This window comes from Morone saxatilis, unplaced genomic scaffold, assembly GCF_004916995.1.
Source record: "Morone saxatilis isolate NCDOM2014 unplaced genomic scaffold, NCSU_SB_2.0 Contig11, whole genome shotgun sequence".
Classification (NCBI taxonomy): domain Eukaryota; kingdom Metazoa; phylum Chordata; class Actinopteri; family Moronidae; genus Morone; species Morone saxatilis.
In genome coordinates, this window is record NW_023339663.1 from 1414048 (window position 1) to 1430841 (window position 16794).

The following is a 16794-nucleotide window of genomic DNA, read 5'->3' on the forward strand; positions in this document are numbered from 1 at the left end:
GTTTATTTTGACTCAATCCCACATACACCGTCCTGCTGCCCCAAATACTCACTAGAGCACCAAATGTGGATTCATCCACTGCTGAAAATAGTCCCTAGAAATGCAACATTTGCTGCTGTTTTTGTATATTTTTGGTAGATGTTTTTGAAAACTGCTAAAATGATTTAGCCTTAGGTTCCAGTTGGCTGCAGTCTCTCCCACACTCCAGTCCACCTAAACAACACACACACAAACACACAGAGAACATAGCAGAACACAGAGCATACAGCTATGACAAGGATCATAATACGTAAGGAGGTTTGAGAATAATAGCTGTAGTTTTTAGAAGATTGTAGTAACTTAATATAATAGAGAAGAGCACTTTTGTTTGGGGTGATACATTTTATATTGTTAGACATCGGTTTAGGTAGAATAATGTAATATTCGATATTTAGATGTTGAAGAGAACACTTTGAGAGCACCCTTGCTTTTATAATATTATCGATTTCCTGCTGAAAGAGGATTTTGGGATGAGATCATGTCAGACTGGGATCATTCTAGGATGAAACTAAGAGTTTTTAATTTTCCAGGAAGGCTCATCACAACGTAGATGTTTGACTCAAGGTCACTCTGAGGTGAGTGGAAGATAAAATGGCTACATTATGAGCCCCTCAAAGTTTTCATCCTGAGACCTCGCATTGTATAGAAAGAAGTTGGCCTGCAGCTATTACATTTCCTGTTTTCAGAGTTTCAATGAAAACCCACAAGAGGAAGTGTCTCTGTAAATATAATATAATGCTGTGGGAGTGATAAAGTAGACTTGAAATCACATAGAGGAAAGATAATAGATAAGGAAGTGTTCAGCTCTTCCCTTCGGCCCAGTGCAGCTTAGACAGATGGCCTGTGTGTGTGTAAAGTTCATATATACATGTTTGTGTGTGCTTTTACCAGTCCATTTGTGTTTAGTGTGCTTTCTGCGACCAGGCGTGTGTGTGTGAAGGGTTTTCTGCAGTGATGTATTCCTCCTTACTGTACAGTTTATTGCCAAGGTTGCATTTGCAGCGTTTGTCACAAAACAGCCAAAGACTAAAAAGTCCTTCTGAGAGACAGAAACTGGGTTTAACGTTTATGTTTGATTGTTTTTTCACTTTCCTGGGTCAGAAATCTACTTGCTCAAAGTCAATTTTCGAATACAGAAAGAAGAGGAATGTGAAATGATGTCTTCACATGGAATAGTTTCTCCAAAATCCATTTCCCAGACAGTGTTGGTTTTATCCCAAAGTGAAGTATACAAATCTGATGTTTCTACAATGAATGAATTTGTCCATGTGTGGCTTTTTATCAGACTGACTATTGTCTGACATGACATGTGACATGCCTAAGCCTGGTCAAGGTTCATGTTGCTCTAATACTGTGTATTGATTTTTGTTCTGGGAACCCCACTGCTGCTTCAGTCTTGGGCTTCGGATGTGGAAAAAAATGAAGGAAGTCCTCCATCATCATCAGTTCCCCTCAGCTACTTACTCCCTCCCCACTTTAGCACTGATCAGTACCTCTCAGTTAAAGTCAGGAATCTCTCACACATGCAGCTGTGTGTTCACCAACCCTACACGTCAACGCACATATGCATAGACACGCACGGAAATCACATGACATTCAGTCTTAAAATAACACAGTGGAAGCGTCGTTTCCTATAAATAATGTATTTATAGGTACAGCGCACAAAGAGCAGCATGCCTGAGCCCACGGAGCTCAGGGAGCTGCTTTTTATTTTTAAAACAACCACAACACAGCCCACTGTCAAAATATGGCAAGAGACTAAAACCTTTCAAGATGGCTGCACTGGGAGAAGAAGGAAATGGGGGTGAAATTTTGGCGAAGCAGTCCATTGACAAAAAAAAGAGAGCTCAGTATCAAATTAAGTCCCCATTTAATGATGAATGGTACAATCCACCACCCCCCAAACACCGACAATATTCTCAGCACCACTCCCACCTCCAGCGGTATCACACAGCAACTGTCGCCTAGCAACCGGGAACATGTTGTGCCTTACTGTGTACACAGTGATAATGCAGCTTTTAGAGTAAAGCTAAGCGGAGACTCTGGAGACAGAGAGTCTGGAGTGTAGTTTGCAAGAGAGTGGAGGACAGAAGGGACGAGGCTGGTGAGGGAGGACTAAATTGGTGGCCCAGGCCAACCTGAGTCTGAAACCTTCTTGGTTTTCTATTTCGTCTTCAAGGGAACTCAGAGTTGTAAAGTAGTTGACCCCTATTTTTCTGAAGATGAAGAAATTTTCTTTCCTAGTCTTTGTCTCTAAACCCGACAGGAGGCACACCACCGCCAACCTAGAACCAGGTTTCTGCCTCTTAAATGGAAGTATTTCCTTTTTCCACTTTTCACCAAGCGCTTGCTCACAATGGGAACTGCTCTGTAAGAAAAGTGTCCTGAGATAATGTCTGTTGCGATTGTCGATACAGTGTAAATAAAAAATGTAAGTAAACTGAATTTGTTTTGGGGAGCCGTACTATTGCAATATGCATATAATTGACCCCTTCCTAATTCCCGCCCCTTTAGCTCTTGCTCCAATGACAATTGAGCAAGCCTCGGTCACCTTTCTCATTTCCTGTACTTAGATGTGTGCTGGGCTCGTCTATGTAAAGACAACCAAATTCTAGAGATGGTTAAAAGAAGCTCCTGGACGAGCCCCCACTTTGTAACAACATGGCTCAGAAGTGTGACAAAACAGCCACACATGGTCTGAAAATAATGGTCAGTGTTTAATTAAGTAAATAAACAATAAACACATGTCTGTGTGAATGAGTAGTGAGGTGTGTGTATGATTGGGAAACACAAAATACAACCAACAAGTTCATTCGGCAGTCCAGGGCACCAGCTCTCCTTAGTTATGGTGTAAAGTCGACACTAGAGTAGCTTAGTAACTACTAGTCAGTTTGTAACTAAATCAGCTACTAAAATTAGTTGCACCACGATTACTTGGGACATAATGTAAAGTCATAACTAAGGCAACCCACCCCTCACTTCCTGAAACAAAGGGAAAAACCGCCAACAAGAACCAGAGTAGGGCCAACCCTGAGGCCGTCACAAAAGCGACACATATATCACCTTTAACTTGTAATTGTACAGTGTGAGCCCAAACAAATCAAAGATGTACAACTGAGGAAAACAAACAGTACTGTAATGTGTCTGGCCTGGTGTGTCAGGGTGAGTGGGTGTGAGCTCAGGGCGTGATGCAGACGTGGGTTTGCGCCTGTCGCTGCTTCGTCGACTGTTTGGATCTGTGCCAGTAGGGCAGAGCGGTAGTTAACGCTATGAACTATCCATTAGTGTCCTCCTCTGTGCTGCATGAGAGGCTTATCTATTTCTGTTTGGCCATTGGCTGACAACTCTGTCTCGTGACTTCACTCCGGTGATAACCTGGACACCCGCAACCAGCCGACACATTCAAATATAGACAACTCTTTCAGTCAGTCTGTCTGTGTCCCTGGGCTGTTAGTCTCTTATATCGCGTACGTGCTGTCGGAGTGTATTTCAAGAGGGCTTGAAAATGAGTGAATCTGACCTTGTGTGTGTGTTTCGAGTGAAATTCATACAGTATGGTGAGGGCCGGTGTGCTGGTTCCAAGCAGGCCAGCCACTGAAGGAATTGAGGAATACATGCAGAGTGTTACGTGTTGTGTGTGTGTTGTGTGTGTGTGTGTGTGTGTGTGTGTGTGTGTGCCCTAACGTGGCTCTGCATCGTCAGTTTGATATTCAGCCACATGATTGTCATCAGAGTCAAGACTCTTCTAAGTAAGGACTTCTGAGTCATCAGAAATAAAAACTCCTGTCTCTAGTCTCTCTCCATCTTCCCTGCCCCCCCTCCATCCTATTTCATATCCTCCTAGACTTATTCTTCTTTATGTTTTCCTGTGTCTCCTCTCTCTCTTACGCACACACAGTTTCTGTCTGTATATTTCTGTATTTAATGAGCCTGCTTTGATGTACTCCAGCTTCCTACAAGGGGAAAACACACATGCACTGAATTCAGAGAGCTCTTACCCAGCCCCCAGTCTTAGATGCAGATCAGCTCCATGTTTCAAATGCTGATGAATGCTGCTCCTTTTATGTGTGGGTGAAGGTATGCAGGCATATACAGGTACATGTACATGTCTGTGTCTGTGTGTGTGTGTGGTTACATGTATGTTTAATCGCATTTCTTTTTTTACTGCACAAAGGAAGGACATATATTATTGATGTATTGTTATTTTGTGGTTAAATGTCTGTTTTATATCTGTCTTTATTTTTTGTATTTTGGCCTGATTGGCAAGTCAAAAGAGTTAAAAATTAGTTACATTTGGTTAAGAAGTGAGGGATAAATGAGGGAGGATGCACTGATCCAATCCGTTGGATCAGGGTGATACTGACCTTTCTAAGCGGATTGGGTCTCAGCCATGACTGATCCACATTAAAAACAGTTTGTTCATCAATGTCATTATGTAATTCAGTGTTACTGCAATCAGTCACATTCATAAAGTCACAGTCGACCTTAGTGCCAGCAATCCCTCACCTCATGTTGCCTTAGATTAGAGCCTGACTGATGTGTTTTTTTGAGGCCTATACCATTTTAAGGTGAAGTTAGGACCTGCTTCATTCTGAAATATAGTCACTGAAATGCTGCTGACACTAAACTTTACATACATACTTTGATACATAAATAGACTAATTTGTTTGTTCCATGGAAGAACAATGGACACATCATTAAAAATAGAAATAGAAAATCATCAACCTCGAGCTGTGTAACCTGTGTCTTCATAATATAAACGGCGTATTAATCATTTGATCAACTGCCTCAAACAACCTATGTGTATGATATTGAAAAAGACGAGTGGACAGACCAGAAATCGCTCACACTGGTCATTCATTTTTAGGACTGTTTGGTTTTCTTCCACCACAGAGATCTGGTTGGATCATTGAGTGAGATCAAGAGCCTCCGTCTGCTGCAGCTTCCCCTCCGTATGCTTTTATAGACGGGCTCTGGGAAAGGATGAGGGTGACGTTGTCTCTCTCACTGCTCTACATTTTTCTGACCCTCAGTACGTCTCCACCTCGTCCCCATTTCTCTCACCTTTTCTGAGAAAGTTCGTGTTTTTTATTGCTGACATTAACTTTCTGTAGCTACTCGAGCCTGGATGACATTTATCCTTAATTTTATGTTCACTCGATTTTTCACTTTGAAACTACCCGAAGGTTGTATTTAGAAGTTTGTATTTTAAGCGGAGCAACCCTGGGACAAACTTTTTAACAAATAAGCCAATATTAAACAAATTTAAACTCTCATACATAAATGCAGAGTTTAAGTTAACTTGTGCTGTGGTTGTAATTGTTATCTAGTGTTCCTCCTTGCAATGAAAGACCCCTGAATCAATTTGAGCAGTGCAGCAGGTTCCAGTTGGAATCACAGAATTCACCTTTAATAGTGAAAATGTTTGATTAAAAAAAACAGAAACAAACACCTCATTTAAAATGTATTTAAAGTGCGTGACCATAACTTATTCAAATAACTTGAAGCGTGCTTTGTTGTATGTTTTATTCATTGTTGTCCTTGTTTTTAAGTGCTTTGTGTGTTTTTATGAAGTGTGCTGTGCTATATGTGCAGTATTGTTGTTCTTGTTAATGTATGTTATGTGTCTTCTGTACTGGTCGACCGATTTGTGGCTAAAACAAAGAAAAGTCATGAATTATTCCGTTATTCCAGGTACAGTACAATGTTAATGTGCGCTGTCCCTACAACTTTAAACTGTGTAAATAAATAAAAATTAACCTTCATACCTCCTCTTTTTCCGATACCCTCCAATCCCTGGGTGAGTCTTACAGTAACTTCCAACACAACCACAGATTATATAGTTTCACATGAATTATTGTATCTTTTCCTACAGCCTAAACTATAAGATCATTATATCACTGTAAAAAACAAAAACTGAGAAAACTAATAATTTCAAGGCACCTGTCTTTTAAATCAAACTAAAAAACTCTTAAGTGTTCAAATGAACAAATAATAAAAGAGGTTACGTATATATTTCTGTGTCTGTATTTCTGTTACTGAAGAGAGATCAGCTGACCTCTGTCGGCGTCTGTTAACCCCTTCCTTACTATTATAATGGTTATGATAATGATAATGGCTTTTGAATAGGCCCTTCTGCTTGATCTGACTGAAGAACGGCTTTTACATGCATATTGTTTCAGAGGCCTGATTTCTTTGTGTGTTTTGCGTCTGTGTGTGTGTGTGTGTGCTATTGATTAAACTGTTAATGTTCAGCCATAAAGCTGCCAGTTCAATGCTGTTTTTCTCTCTTGTAGTTATTGGTTCAGGCACCATTTTGGCAGTTTATGGCCTTCGTGCTTCATCTCTCTTTTTCCTTTTTTCTTCCAGCCAGACAAAGAACACAGCTCCTCACTTACTCATTCAATAAATCACACACGTGTGTAACTCATATGTGTGTCTGTGTTCGATGGCTGCATTCACACGAGCAACAATTACTGTGGAAACAATCAATATCACTAAGCGTCTACATGTAACTGATAGCTGACGCATTGATTTGCACCTTGACACCATCGTCTGACCACCACCGAGGGTGAAAAATGTATTTATTTATTTAATTCAATATTATTAATGATTAAAATAGACAAGCAAAGAAAAATTAAATATTTTAATTAATCAGATAGTTTGTGTTTATAGCTATTTTTACTCCACTGTTGCTTTTTCTATTTTTTAGTTTTTTCTATTATCCTATGCTGTTTAATGGTTAATTAGTAATTATAATTAGTAGTTTACTTCCTTTTTCTCTGTAGTAGGTCAAACTGATAATGAGGTGTTATGTGTGTTCGAATACTTGCATGGACCACGTTTGAGACCTGAGTGAGTCCTTTATGGGGGAAGATCAACACGTCTGTCTCTGCTCAAAGATAGTCTTTGGCACCAGATGGCTGCCGGTCATATTTAGGACACATAATGACAATTAAAGCCACCTTTGTCCTAGATTACACCTCTATGTAAAGTATGTAAAAAGCTTTTAAAATCTGCAGACATTTTCTATAGTGAAAAGCTGAGATAAACTACAAACATTCATTATTGCTTCCTCCTTCCAGATGACACAGGAAGTAGTTTTTAGACCTGGTGTGCTTTAGGTCAGACTTTCTTCTAGGTTTAGAGAGAGATGTTTGGTGTCAGGTTGGTGCTGTTGATCATAGCTCAAGTCTTTATGCTGTGCAGCTTGTTAAATGTTTTATTTAAGCCCACCTAAAAGTATAAACAATAACCAAAGAGGAAGTTAGATGAGGTGGCAGGAAGCAGCGTGGGATCATGGGAGTTGTTGTCTTCACCACCATTGGCGTCATTGCAGTCAGCTTCTCCTTGGTTAGGATTCCTTCAGTGTTTTCATGGTTCAGAGGGTTTCTACCCAAGGAGTCCGCAATTATCCCAGAGTCTCCTCTCTCTCCAAAACAAACAGACCCTGTGATTAAAACCGACTAAAAACACAATGAATATGGTGACGCAGGCACAAAAGGGGAAATATGACGCCATTGACAGGCGAATGGTGAAACGGGCGTGTTACGTGAATAAAATGAAAGAATTTCTCTGAGTTTGAAGCATTGTTGGAAGCATTTGGGATAACCTGTCTACAACTCAAAACTTTATATAGAACATAGAGGCCAGAGCTTATACACTGTTTAATGAGGAAATGATTACAGCTTTAATGAATAAATATAACAGTAAATTCACTTTCATATTGTAACAGCTGACGTATAGAGAGACAGTGGAAAGAAATAGTCACTGAGATATAAACTCAACCCCTAAAGATAAATATGCTCTCAGTTTTTTGTCATCATGTCGTGATCCTTGTAAAACACGCTCTCCAAATCAGTCTCACAACAAATCCAAACAGACTCTTTACTATGATTTTGGCAGAAGAAATTATTCACGAGTGTGTGTGTGTGTGTGTGTTTATGTGAGTGTGTGTGTGAATCCATCCTTCAAGCATAGTTACATAACAGGGTGGAAATACAGAGCGGATTACATAAAGCTACCCCTATATGTGTCTGTGTGTGTGTGTGTGTGTGTACTGGAGTGTATCAGCGTACCTCAGAGTGTGTGATGGAGCACGACGGAGGGAACACGGGGTCATGCACAAACAGCTGTTGGAGCATTTCTCTCTAATTACCAAAATGTCCGCCCTCGTGACGTTAGATTAAAACCACAAGAGAGAAAATCAAGTCTTCCTCCTCGTGCGTCCACCCCTACGTCTCCATAGCCTCGCCACGCCGCCGTTACGCCATCGTCCTCTACATTTCCCCCCTCATCCACCACTCTAGCTTTTCTGTCCCTCCTGCCATCCATCATCCCTCTCTGTCGCTGCAGGCCGGTCTCTCTTTCATCCCTCCATCTGACCCCCTCCTCCACTATTTGTCTGGAGGAAGAGAGGAGGGGCGGAGCAGACCGGAGAGGAGATGAGAGGAGCGGTTGCAGCAGGGCCCATATTAAATTAGACGAGCGGTAATGAGATTAAAAGCCGTCCATGTGGGCATGTGTGTGATTGAAAGAGAAAGTATAAAATGTGTGTGTGTTTATTTGCACAGACAAAAATCTGATATGAGCGTGGGGGTGTGTGGCGTTTTGGGTACCAGCTACATTCTGATGTTAATATACGAGCTGTATGTGGCCCGCTGGTGTCTGTGAACTCTGCAGAGAAACACACACAAGTCGCCTTTAATTATAACCGGATTGGGGGTGAATTTTCAGCAGCTGGATTTTTTTTTATTTTTCGGGGGGGCCACAACTTGTTCTGATTGTCTTTGAAGAGCGACTGTGAGGGCAGCGGCTGCAGCTCCCTCTCCTGCCGCCAACATGAATACTGCAATTATGAAGATTGGCAGAAGGACAGGAAGAAAGCGCTAACACCCTGCCACCATATTTGCATATCCACGGTCAGGTTCCAAACTGCTTTTTTCAGCCTTTTCCTTGAAGTCTACTCAGTGCTGCGCGCCATTATCTGCCGGAAGAATCAAAGGGGAAACTAACTGTTAAAGTCACAACTTGTCTCTTAATATCCTGCACTCGACTTCGACTGTTGAGACCTCTGCTCAGGTCATGGTGGTTGAAGCTGTGCTGCTCAGACCAGATTTCACCAGGGGAAAGGTCCTGCCATGGTTGTGGCACTTTTTCCACAAATGTCAAAATGAAAGTGAAGTGAAATCTATTCCAACCGCACTGTTCCAGTAGCGTTGATGGTGTAATTTATCCCACCCAGCAGGTGTAGTGAGAGCAATGTCAATCAAACTGTGTTACAAGAGAAAAGGTCTGTGTTGCAACAATCCTCTGATACTTCGGTCTCGGTGACAAAGGCGCAGCTCCTGAACATTTTGGTTTTTCTGTGACGAGCTAACTAATTAAAAATTGGGTCGACTCTTCTTCTTGACTAGGTCGACGATTGGGGGCAGCCCTAGAAATTGGGACACCTTTTCATATAATGTTAGTCCCTCCCTTTTCCCCATGGTTGGTCAAGTTCTTGCCAAATCAGTTGTCAATCTCTGAGCTGTCTACCTGCAAACAGCATCGGTCCCAGTTCTGCTGCACATTATGCATAACTGTTTTTTCTTGCTGCTTTCCACCCTTGTTGTTTCTATATTGCCATACAAGTTAAGGATTGTGGCTTACGTTTGGTTTTCAGAGATGGTTTTGTTGCCACTGCCTTGCATAAACATAGAAAGCAAGTCCATGTTCTCAAATACACAATCAAACTAAAAAGAATTATATCCAATGAATCACTCTACTGTTGTGTGTTTACGGCAGGTCAACCAGGATAATGTGGTGAAGGTGGGCCACAGGCAGGTGGTCAACATGATCCGCCAGGGAGGCAACCGGCTCCTGATCAAGGTGGTGACAGTGAGCCGGAATCTGGACCCTGAGGACACGGCACGCAAAAAAGGTACAGCAGCTGCTAGATTACACGTTTAAGAGTGCTACATTAAAGAAAATCTAGAAACGGAGTGAGATAGTCCTTCCCAACACAAAGCCAAACGTGGATTCGAAGATAAAGTAAGGACGATGAGCTTCTGGTGTGGAGCAGCAGGACACAGCTGTGCACTGTGTGTAATAAAATGGTGTGAAAACCCTTCTGCTGTAACAGTTGTCCCTCCTGTATTAAAATACCAAAGACTGCAGTAAAGCAGTGTGCAGACTGATGATGTGTTACGTAATAATATCCCTCAGAGGCAGCAAGGAACCTGACTTACTCCATGTTCACAATGCAAACAACAAAAATAACACAGCACCAGAAGGTCACATGTTTCATACAAAGCTGCTGGCTGTCAAAAGTCAGCTGCGAACAGTTTTTTGGGGAGGATTAAGACAGCGTAATTATAGCCTGTTGGTTGTTAGATTATCAGAACTGAACAATTCAAAACTTCACACACTGAGAATTAAAGGGAGCCTATGGAACCGGACACAAGTGAGAATTACAGTACGAAGGGAAATGCTAAAACACAGTGTAACATTAGCAGAAAGTGAAGAATTAAGTGTGTTATTCAGCCATTTCTACCTAAAGTTTGCCAACATTAGCTATGTAACATTAGTCTACAGCACCGGACGTACAAGACCAAGTAAAGCTGTTGCAGTGAAACCCGTGGGTGTATTAAAAAGAGCGAGGGTGGGTTTGTGTTATTTCTTTTTACAATCTTTGTCTCAATTCAAAGCTTGAAATCACATTTTCCTTCCCAACACCAGTTTTCTACGGCTTTACCCAACTCAGAATTATGTCCATATGTCAAATCAGATTGGCTGTTCACTATAAAGATTCGACTATTTGTTCCTGTGTTTGTAAGTTCTGCACTACACTTAACTCCTCCACCTGCAGTTCCTGTGGTAGAGAGGTGGCTACACATGTGTTATCCTACCTCACATTTTAACGCCTGTCGTCATCATTGGTGATGTGAAAGCATCAGATTTCCTCCAACAGGGAACCGTCTCCGGTTCAAGCACCTAGTTTTTAACCACTTCACACTTTACTAAAGCAAAATATAACTCATGTCACAGTTCAGAGCGGTTGCTGCTCTCTAATTCATGAACACAGTGTATGAGAAACTGTAAAGCCACTTTATCTCTGAATAAAACTAAATGACGTGTGTATTTTATGTGTCTCGCTGTGTCCCTCAGCTCCTCCACCACCAAAGAGAGCCCCCACCACAGCCCTGTCAATGCGCTCCAAGTCAATGACCTCCGAACTGGAGGAACTCGGTAAGAACTTCCCGGTTTGACTTCTACTCAGGATGTCATTAGGAAGTCTGTGTCTAACAACAGCTCTCTCTCTGTTTTTGTTCTTCTTTCTTAATCTCATTGATTGTTTAATCTCTCAATAGTGGATAAAGGTAAGCAGTTAATGCTGCATAACCTTTTGCCATCCATTTTGCTTAACTGCAACATCCATCGGCTCACACCGGCTGAATGAAGCTTTTTTTTGGCTAATGCAATTTAAGTTTCATCATTTGATCACTTTGCTTTGAAGTTTTGTTCTTTTTTTCTGCTTTCCCTCCCTCCTCATCTCCTGTCCTCCTTTGCCATTATGCATGAAGGACTCTTACTTCTAAAGATCCCCGCACCCATGAGCTGTGGCTGTGGCTACAAGGAGCAAATAAGCCAAAAATATGATATTAGTGTGATAGTATTATCTTTGTTTCCTTGTTGTTATATCTCTGTGTGTCTGTGTCTGTGTCTGTGTGTGTGTGTGTGTGTGTGTGTGTGTGTGTGTGGTCAGTACCACTTCGAGGACCCTCGTTCTATTAAAAGTGCCCTCCTAATACCTTCTGACAGACAGGGCAGTCAGCGTTTCTGAGGCACACGAGCAGAGGGAGGCCACATTGGTGCTGAACAGGCCTAAGAGGGGAAGGAAGGAAGGAGGGATGATAGAAGGAGGGAGGGAGGGAGGTGTGAAGGCAGCACTGAAGGGAGGAAGCATGTGAGATAGAAGGCGATAGACCGGTTGACAATCCTACGCCGCTGTTAAGATAATTTGAACTATCAGAAGTAAGATGTTATAAGAATAACCTCTAGAATCTGCGCCCTACTGTGCATTTAGAGCTCTTTCTGGTGGAGCGGGACGTCCGCCCGCTGAGCACCGTGAATCATCAGGAGTGACGAGTGAATTTTAAATCCTTAATTACAAACCAGAGTGCCGACTCTTTTCCATGGATCTGACACTATGTTTATTCTCCATATGCCTGCTCACCTGAACTTTGCCCTCCGCTACATAAGAGTAGTTAATATTATGGATATCATTTGGATTGTGATATTAAAGATAAAATAATAGGTTCCCAGGCAGCATGGAAAACCTGGAATACAGAGACTAGTTTTCCAGTCATGGAAACACCTAGAAATTGATGTCTAAATATCCTGGATATGTTGTCCTGGAAAAGTTTAATTATATTAAATTATATTCCAGCCCCTCACTTGATCGACCACGTAAACCTGGGTGCGTATTTTGTTTAAACTCGACTATTTGGCTACTAGTCTAGACTACTATGGAGCGCAATATTATACTTCAAAGCGGGTTTAATAGACGTGGAGTGGAACAGACTGACCTTTTTGCCTTTGAGTCATTGATGTTACAGTTCGAGGAAAACTAGTAAAACTGCTGGAGACCGCAGTGGACACTCCACGAATGCGAGTCAATATTAGGCCTACTGGTAAATTATATGATCCTATGTGCTGTCCTGTATTGTCAAGAAAACCTCTTAATGATTTCTTAAAAAGAGCGGGAACCCTCTAATATCTCTTTTCATTTTCATTTCTAACTTCACTATTATGTTAAAGTTTTAAAATTCAACATAGTTTCACTCTATACTTTTCTCTCACAAGGGGAGCCTGTCCCACAGTTTTAGAACCACTGGTGTAAAGAGAGTGAACAGTGAGGCTGTTGTCAGTGAAATAAAGTTGCACTCGATTATATGTATGTATCCTTTCCCAGTGAATCCCTCATGCTTACAGTAGGCAGGCGATCTAAATCCAGTACGGGAATGGCGGTCTCCGCCACCACCAACAAAAATAAATATTTTATGTTGATTATTACTGAATGTATACACATGCAGAAAAAATGTTGACCATAAATATCAAAAATGGGGGTTTAAGGATTCTAACTTTAACATCTCTTTTGCAAAACACAGAAAGAAACTACTTACTGCTGAAACAAAGAGTCGATTAATTAATTCGTCAAATGTGGGTTTAATTAAGCAGATTCACTGGTTCCAACTTTGCATACGTGAGTGTTTTGGTTTGTTTTATTGTAAATTGGACCACTGTTGGGACAACAAGCAATTTAAAGGTGTCACCTTGGGTTGTGGGGACTTTTTATGGACATTTCTCCCTATATTTCTTCATTATATCGATTCAATGGTTAATAAAGAATAAAAAAACAGATGAATCAGTCATAAAAACATCATTAGCATCAGCAGCTTGATCGGTGTTATACACTACAGGATCAATCATTAGTAATTACAGCTTTGTGCCCTGTGTCAAAGGTGTGCAAAGAGCAGGCAGAGAGATGAAAGGTGAATGAATAAATAAATGACAGGAGAGGGAATCCACTTATATTGCAGAAAATTGCTGACAGAAAAATACCTCTGGTCAGCATGTCTTTCCTGGAGCTGCTTATTTGACACATTTGCATTTCATTCTTTACTTGACACATTTATAGTAGTAATAGTATTGCTCGCTGTTTAGTCTGAAGAGCTTCCATAGGAATGTAAATGCGCACAACATCTGCAGCGGTAGGACAAATTTAAATAGATAAAAAATACACTGAGTGAATACTTTTTGCAAAAATTAAACAAAGCTACAATACAAGTACACTTCTGTTCATCTTGGGAGAAGTTTTGAGTCTGTTTTTGTGCTTTGAAGAATCTTTTTCTGTCACCCCTTTAAGCAACTCTAAGGAAAAAGAAAGGTGGTAAGTTGCTGTAGGCATGTTTAAATCTGATCCAGCATTTCCCCACCCCCGTGACTCACTGTGATTAACTAACACTGTTGTATATGTTGTAGATTTATTTGAATATTTCTAGAAGAATTTGATTTGTCTGATGTTTGACTTTCAGTGAAACCAAATGGCGTTACACCCGTAGTGTATTTGCATGATTTACAATGTGTTCTTTACAGATGTTTTGATCTTCACTGTGTTCTCAATGTTGTCAGTGCATGGTTTAATGTTGTAGTGATGTCAAACAGAAAGATGTTTAAACTCCTCTGACTCTTGTTCACAACCACAGATGATTTGTTTCTTCCTTTTTGACGTGGATGCCGAGTTTTCCAGTTATTCACTTTTGAGCAAAAGGTGTAGTTCACCTCAGAGTGCCTCCTAAACCCTTCACGTAGGCAGAATCTGCAGCAGCGAGCCCACATAATTTACTTTCTGGGAGAATTTCAAGCTTCAGATGCAAAGGAACATAGCTGCAGACCTTTAATGAGGGAGAACAGAGCATTTTACTGTGTGTGTGAGAGTGTGTGTGTGTATGCAAACAACAAAACACTGTTACTGTATGTCAATGTTTGTTCATTTTACCTGACCTAAAAAGGTTTGCTGTCATGTTTCTTCGTGTGTGCCTTATTTTTTTTTCTCCTGTGTTGCAGGACGTGTGTAACCGTGTATGTGTGTGAGTATGTGTGTGTGTGTAAGGAGGGGGAGGTTTATTCCAGGAAATGTTTCACTCACAGATAGGTTTCCAGGGCAACCGTGTTGCATGTTGTCTGATATGCTGTAGCTGCAGTCCAATTGGGAGACGGATTGGAGAGAGAGGAAATGTGCATTTTCTTCTGTTTTGTGTGTTTTTGTGTGTTTTTGTGTGTGTGTTTTAGCTCTAACTCTAGTTAAGGTCATTGACGCTCCTTTCCTCCCCTTTCCTCCCCTCCCCAACTCTCCCCTTTCCCCACTCCTCTCCTCTGTGTGTAGATGCGCAGAAGAAGAGGATTGTTTTCCAAGTCACTCTAAGTAATCACTCCCCCAAATGCATGGAAGCTTTCTACATCCCAGACAGAGCTAGCCAGGGAGGAGACCCAGTGTGAAAGGCTAGATCAGGGCTAGCATGTAGCTTCTCTGAGCAGAACCCTTTAGGTGGACTCTGGTCTGATGGCATCATCACACACCAGAGGGAAGTTCAGTTCTGCCAAATTTGCCGTTGACACCTTTCCCACGTTGCAGGTTCAAACGAAAATAAGGCTTGAGAAAGATAACGGCAAACTTGACAGACTTCACATCCATCGCTCATTTTACATTTAATGAGGGAACGACCCTGAGAGTTGGATGATGCTGCTGAGTCGGCTGTTTGAAAGAGCTTGCACGGCTTGCAAGGCTGGACACACCCGACACATTTCATCAAAGTCCTCCTGTGCGCCCCTCCCCCTGCCCCCCAAAATTTGTTTAAATGTTTTTTTGTTTCAGTTTCATCCGCAATTCAGTGTGGACACACAGGAAAGGGTCACTGTGAATGATTAGCTTGCGTTTGGCCCGTGACAACCTTACCCAGGCTTTGCAAGTTAAGTCCCGCCCTCGCCGTGTGTGTTACTCATTGCGGTTCGCTTTATCTCGACAGACAAAGTGGAAGAGATGACACACGCCCAGAAGACCTCACCTGTTGATATGAAGATCGCCACAATCAAACCACGCCCATCCAGTCGCTGTTTGGTTACGGCAGCTGATATGAATGTAAGTGATCAGAACTACATACACAGTATATAGTGACCTTACTTTGTGTCTTGTTTCAGTGTATTATATTCATTTTAAATGTGTTTAGATTGTTTTTGGCTGTATGTTTGCCACCTCCACAAATGAGGTAACACTTTACACTACACATAGTTTATAGAGTATTTGTAACATTTCAACAGCTTATTAGCTGAGATTCAACAACTATTTTCTGAATTTACACCACTGTGGTTAAGGTTTGGTTAGGTTTAGGCATAAAAAACATCTTGGTTAAGGTCCTTCAGTGTCACATATACTCTATAGATGTAAGGGATAATAACTAACGAGATGTTCATGAATAGACCTCTCGTCTGGCATTATCCCGCTTATACCATGGCCACTTGAAAAAGAAAAAAACAAGCTATAACTCCATTTCCCTGGTAACACCTGAGGGTTTGACTAATACCTTGAACAATAATTGCCATCCCATAAGGTTCTTATGCATTGCAAACAATGTTCACTACTCCAGTAAATAGAACAAACCTTAGATACCGCATGGCAACAGGAGATATTTCTAGTTCTCTCCTCTCATAGAGCGCTTTGGCGCAGCTATGAGCCAGAGAGCGCAGAATGCACTTCCTGTGGTTTCCTGTGTCAGCGATTAATGGACACCCAGCAGCCAATCAGAATCGAGTATTCACCCAGACTGTGGTATAAAATCTGTTAAACATTTAAAGACAAAGCAAAACTGTTAAAATGTTACAAGTACTCAGTCAGTTCTCTGTAGGCGGACTATCCGAATAAAGTGCTACTGCAGTTTGATTTGTAGGTTATTTTTAATGATAGATATCTGGAACTGTTAGTGTTGGTCTCCACAGCCAGCAGAGAGATAAAACTGTATTTCTGGGTAAATCATTAACAACATTCTGGTTTACAGTCCATGTATCATGACCGCCAGGGAGTAGCAGTGGTGCCACCCACTGTGCCAGGGGCCTTCCTGGGGATACCTGAGAAGGGCACTATGAAAAAGCAAAAGTCCATAGGTATGATGTATATACATTGTGTGTGTGTGTGTGTGTGAGCATTAACGATGGACA

The 16794-nt window shown here is 41.4% G+C and overlaps 1 protein-coding gene across 1 annotated transcript in view; it reads left to right on the forward strand.

The window, feature by feature from the left end:
* The window catches only part of LOC118320846 (SH3 and multiple ankyrin repeat domains protein 2-like), a 39105-nt gene that overhangs the window by 16773 nt on the left and 5538 nt on the right, over window positions 1-16794 (forward strand). Inside the window, exons 3-9 of the mRNA XM_035651965.1 lie at window positions 9826-9961; window positions 11188-11268; window positions 11391-11399; window positions 13949-13972; window positions 14969-15007; window positions 15609-15721; window positions 16635-16740. Of these exons, the coding sequence (XP_035507858.1) occupies window positions 9826-9961; window positions 11188-11268; window positions 11391-11399; window positions 13949-13972; window positions 14969-15007; window positions 15609-15721; window positions 16635-16740 (508 nt within the window). The remainder of the gene's footprint in view (window positions 1-9825; window positions 9962-11187; window positions 11269-11390; window positions 11400-13948; window positions 13973-14968; window positions 15008-15608; window positions 15722-16634; window positions 16741-16794) is intronic.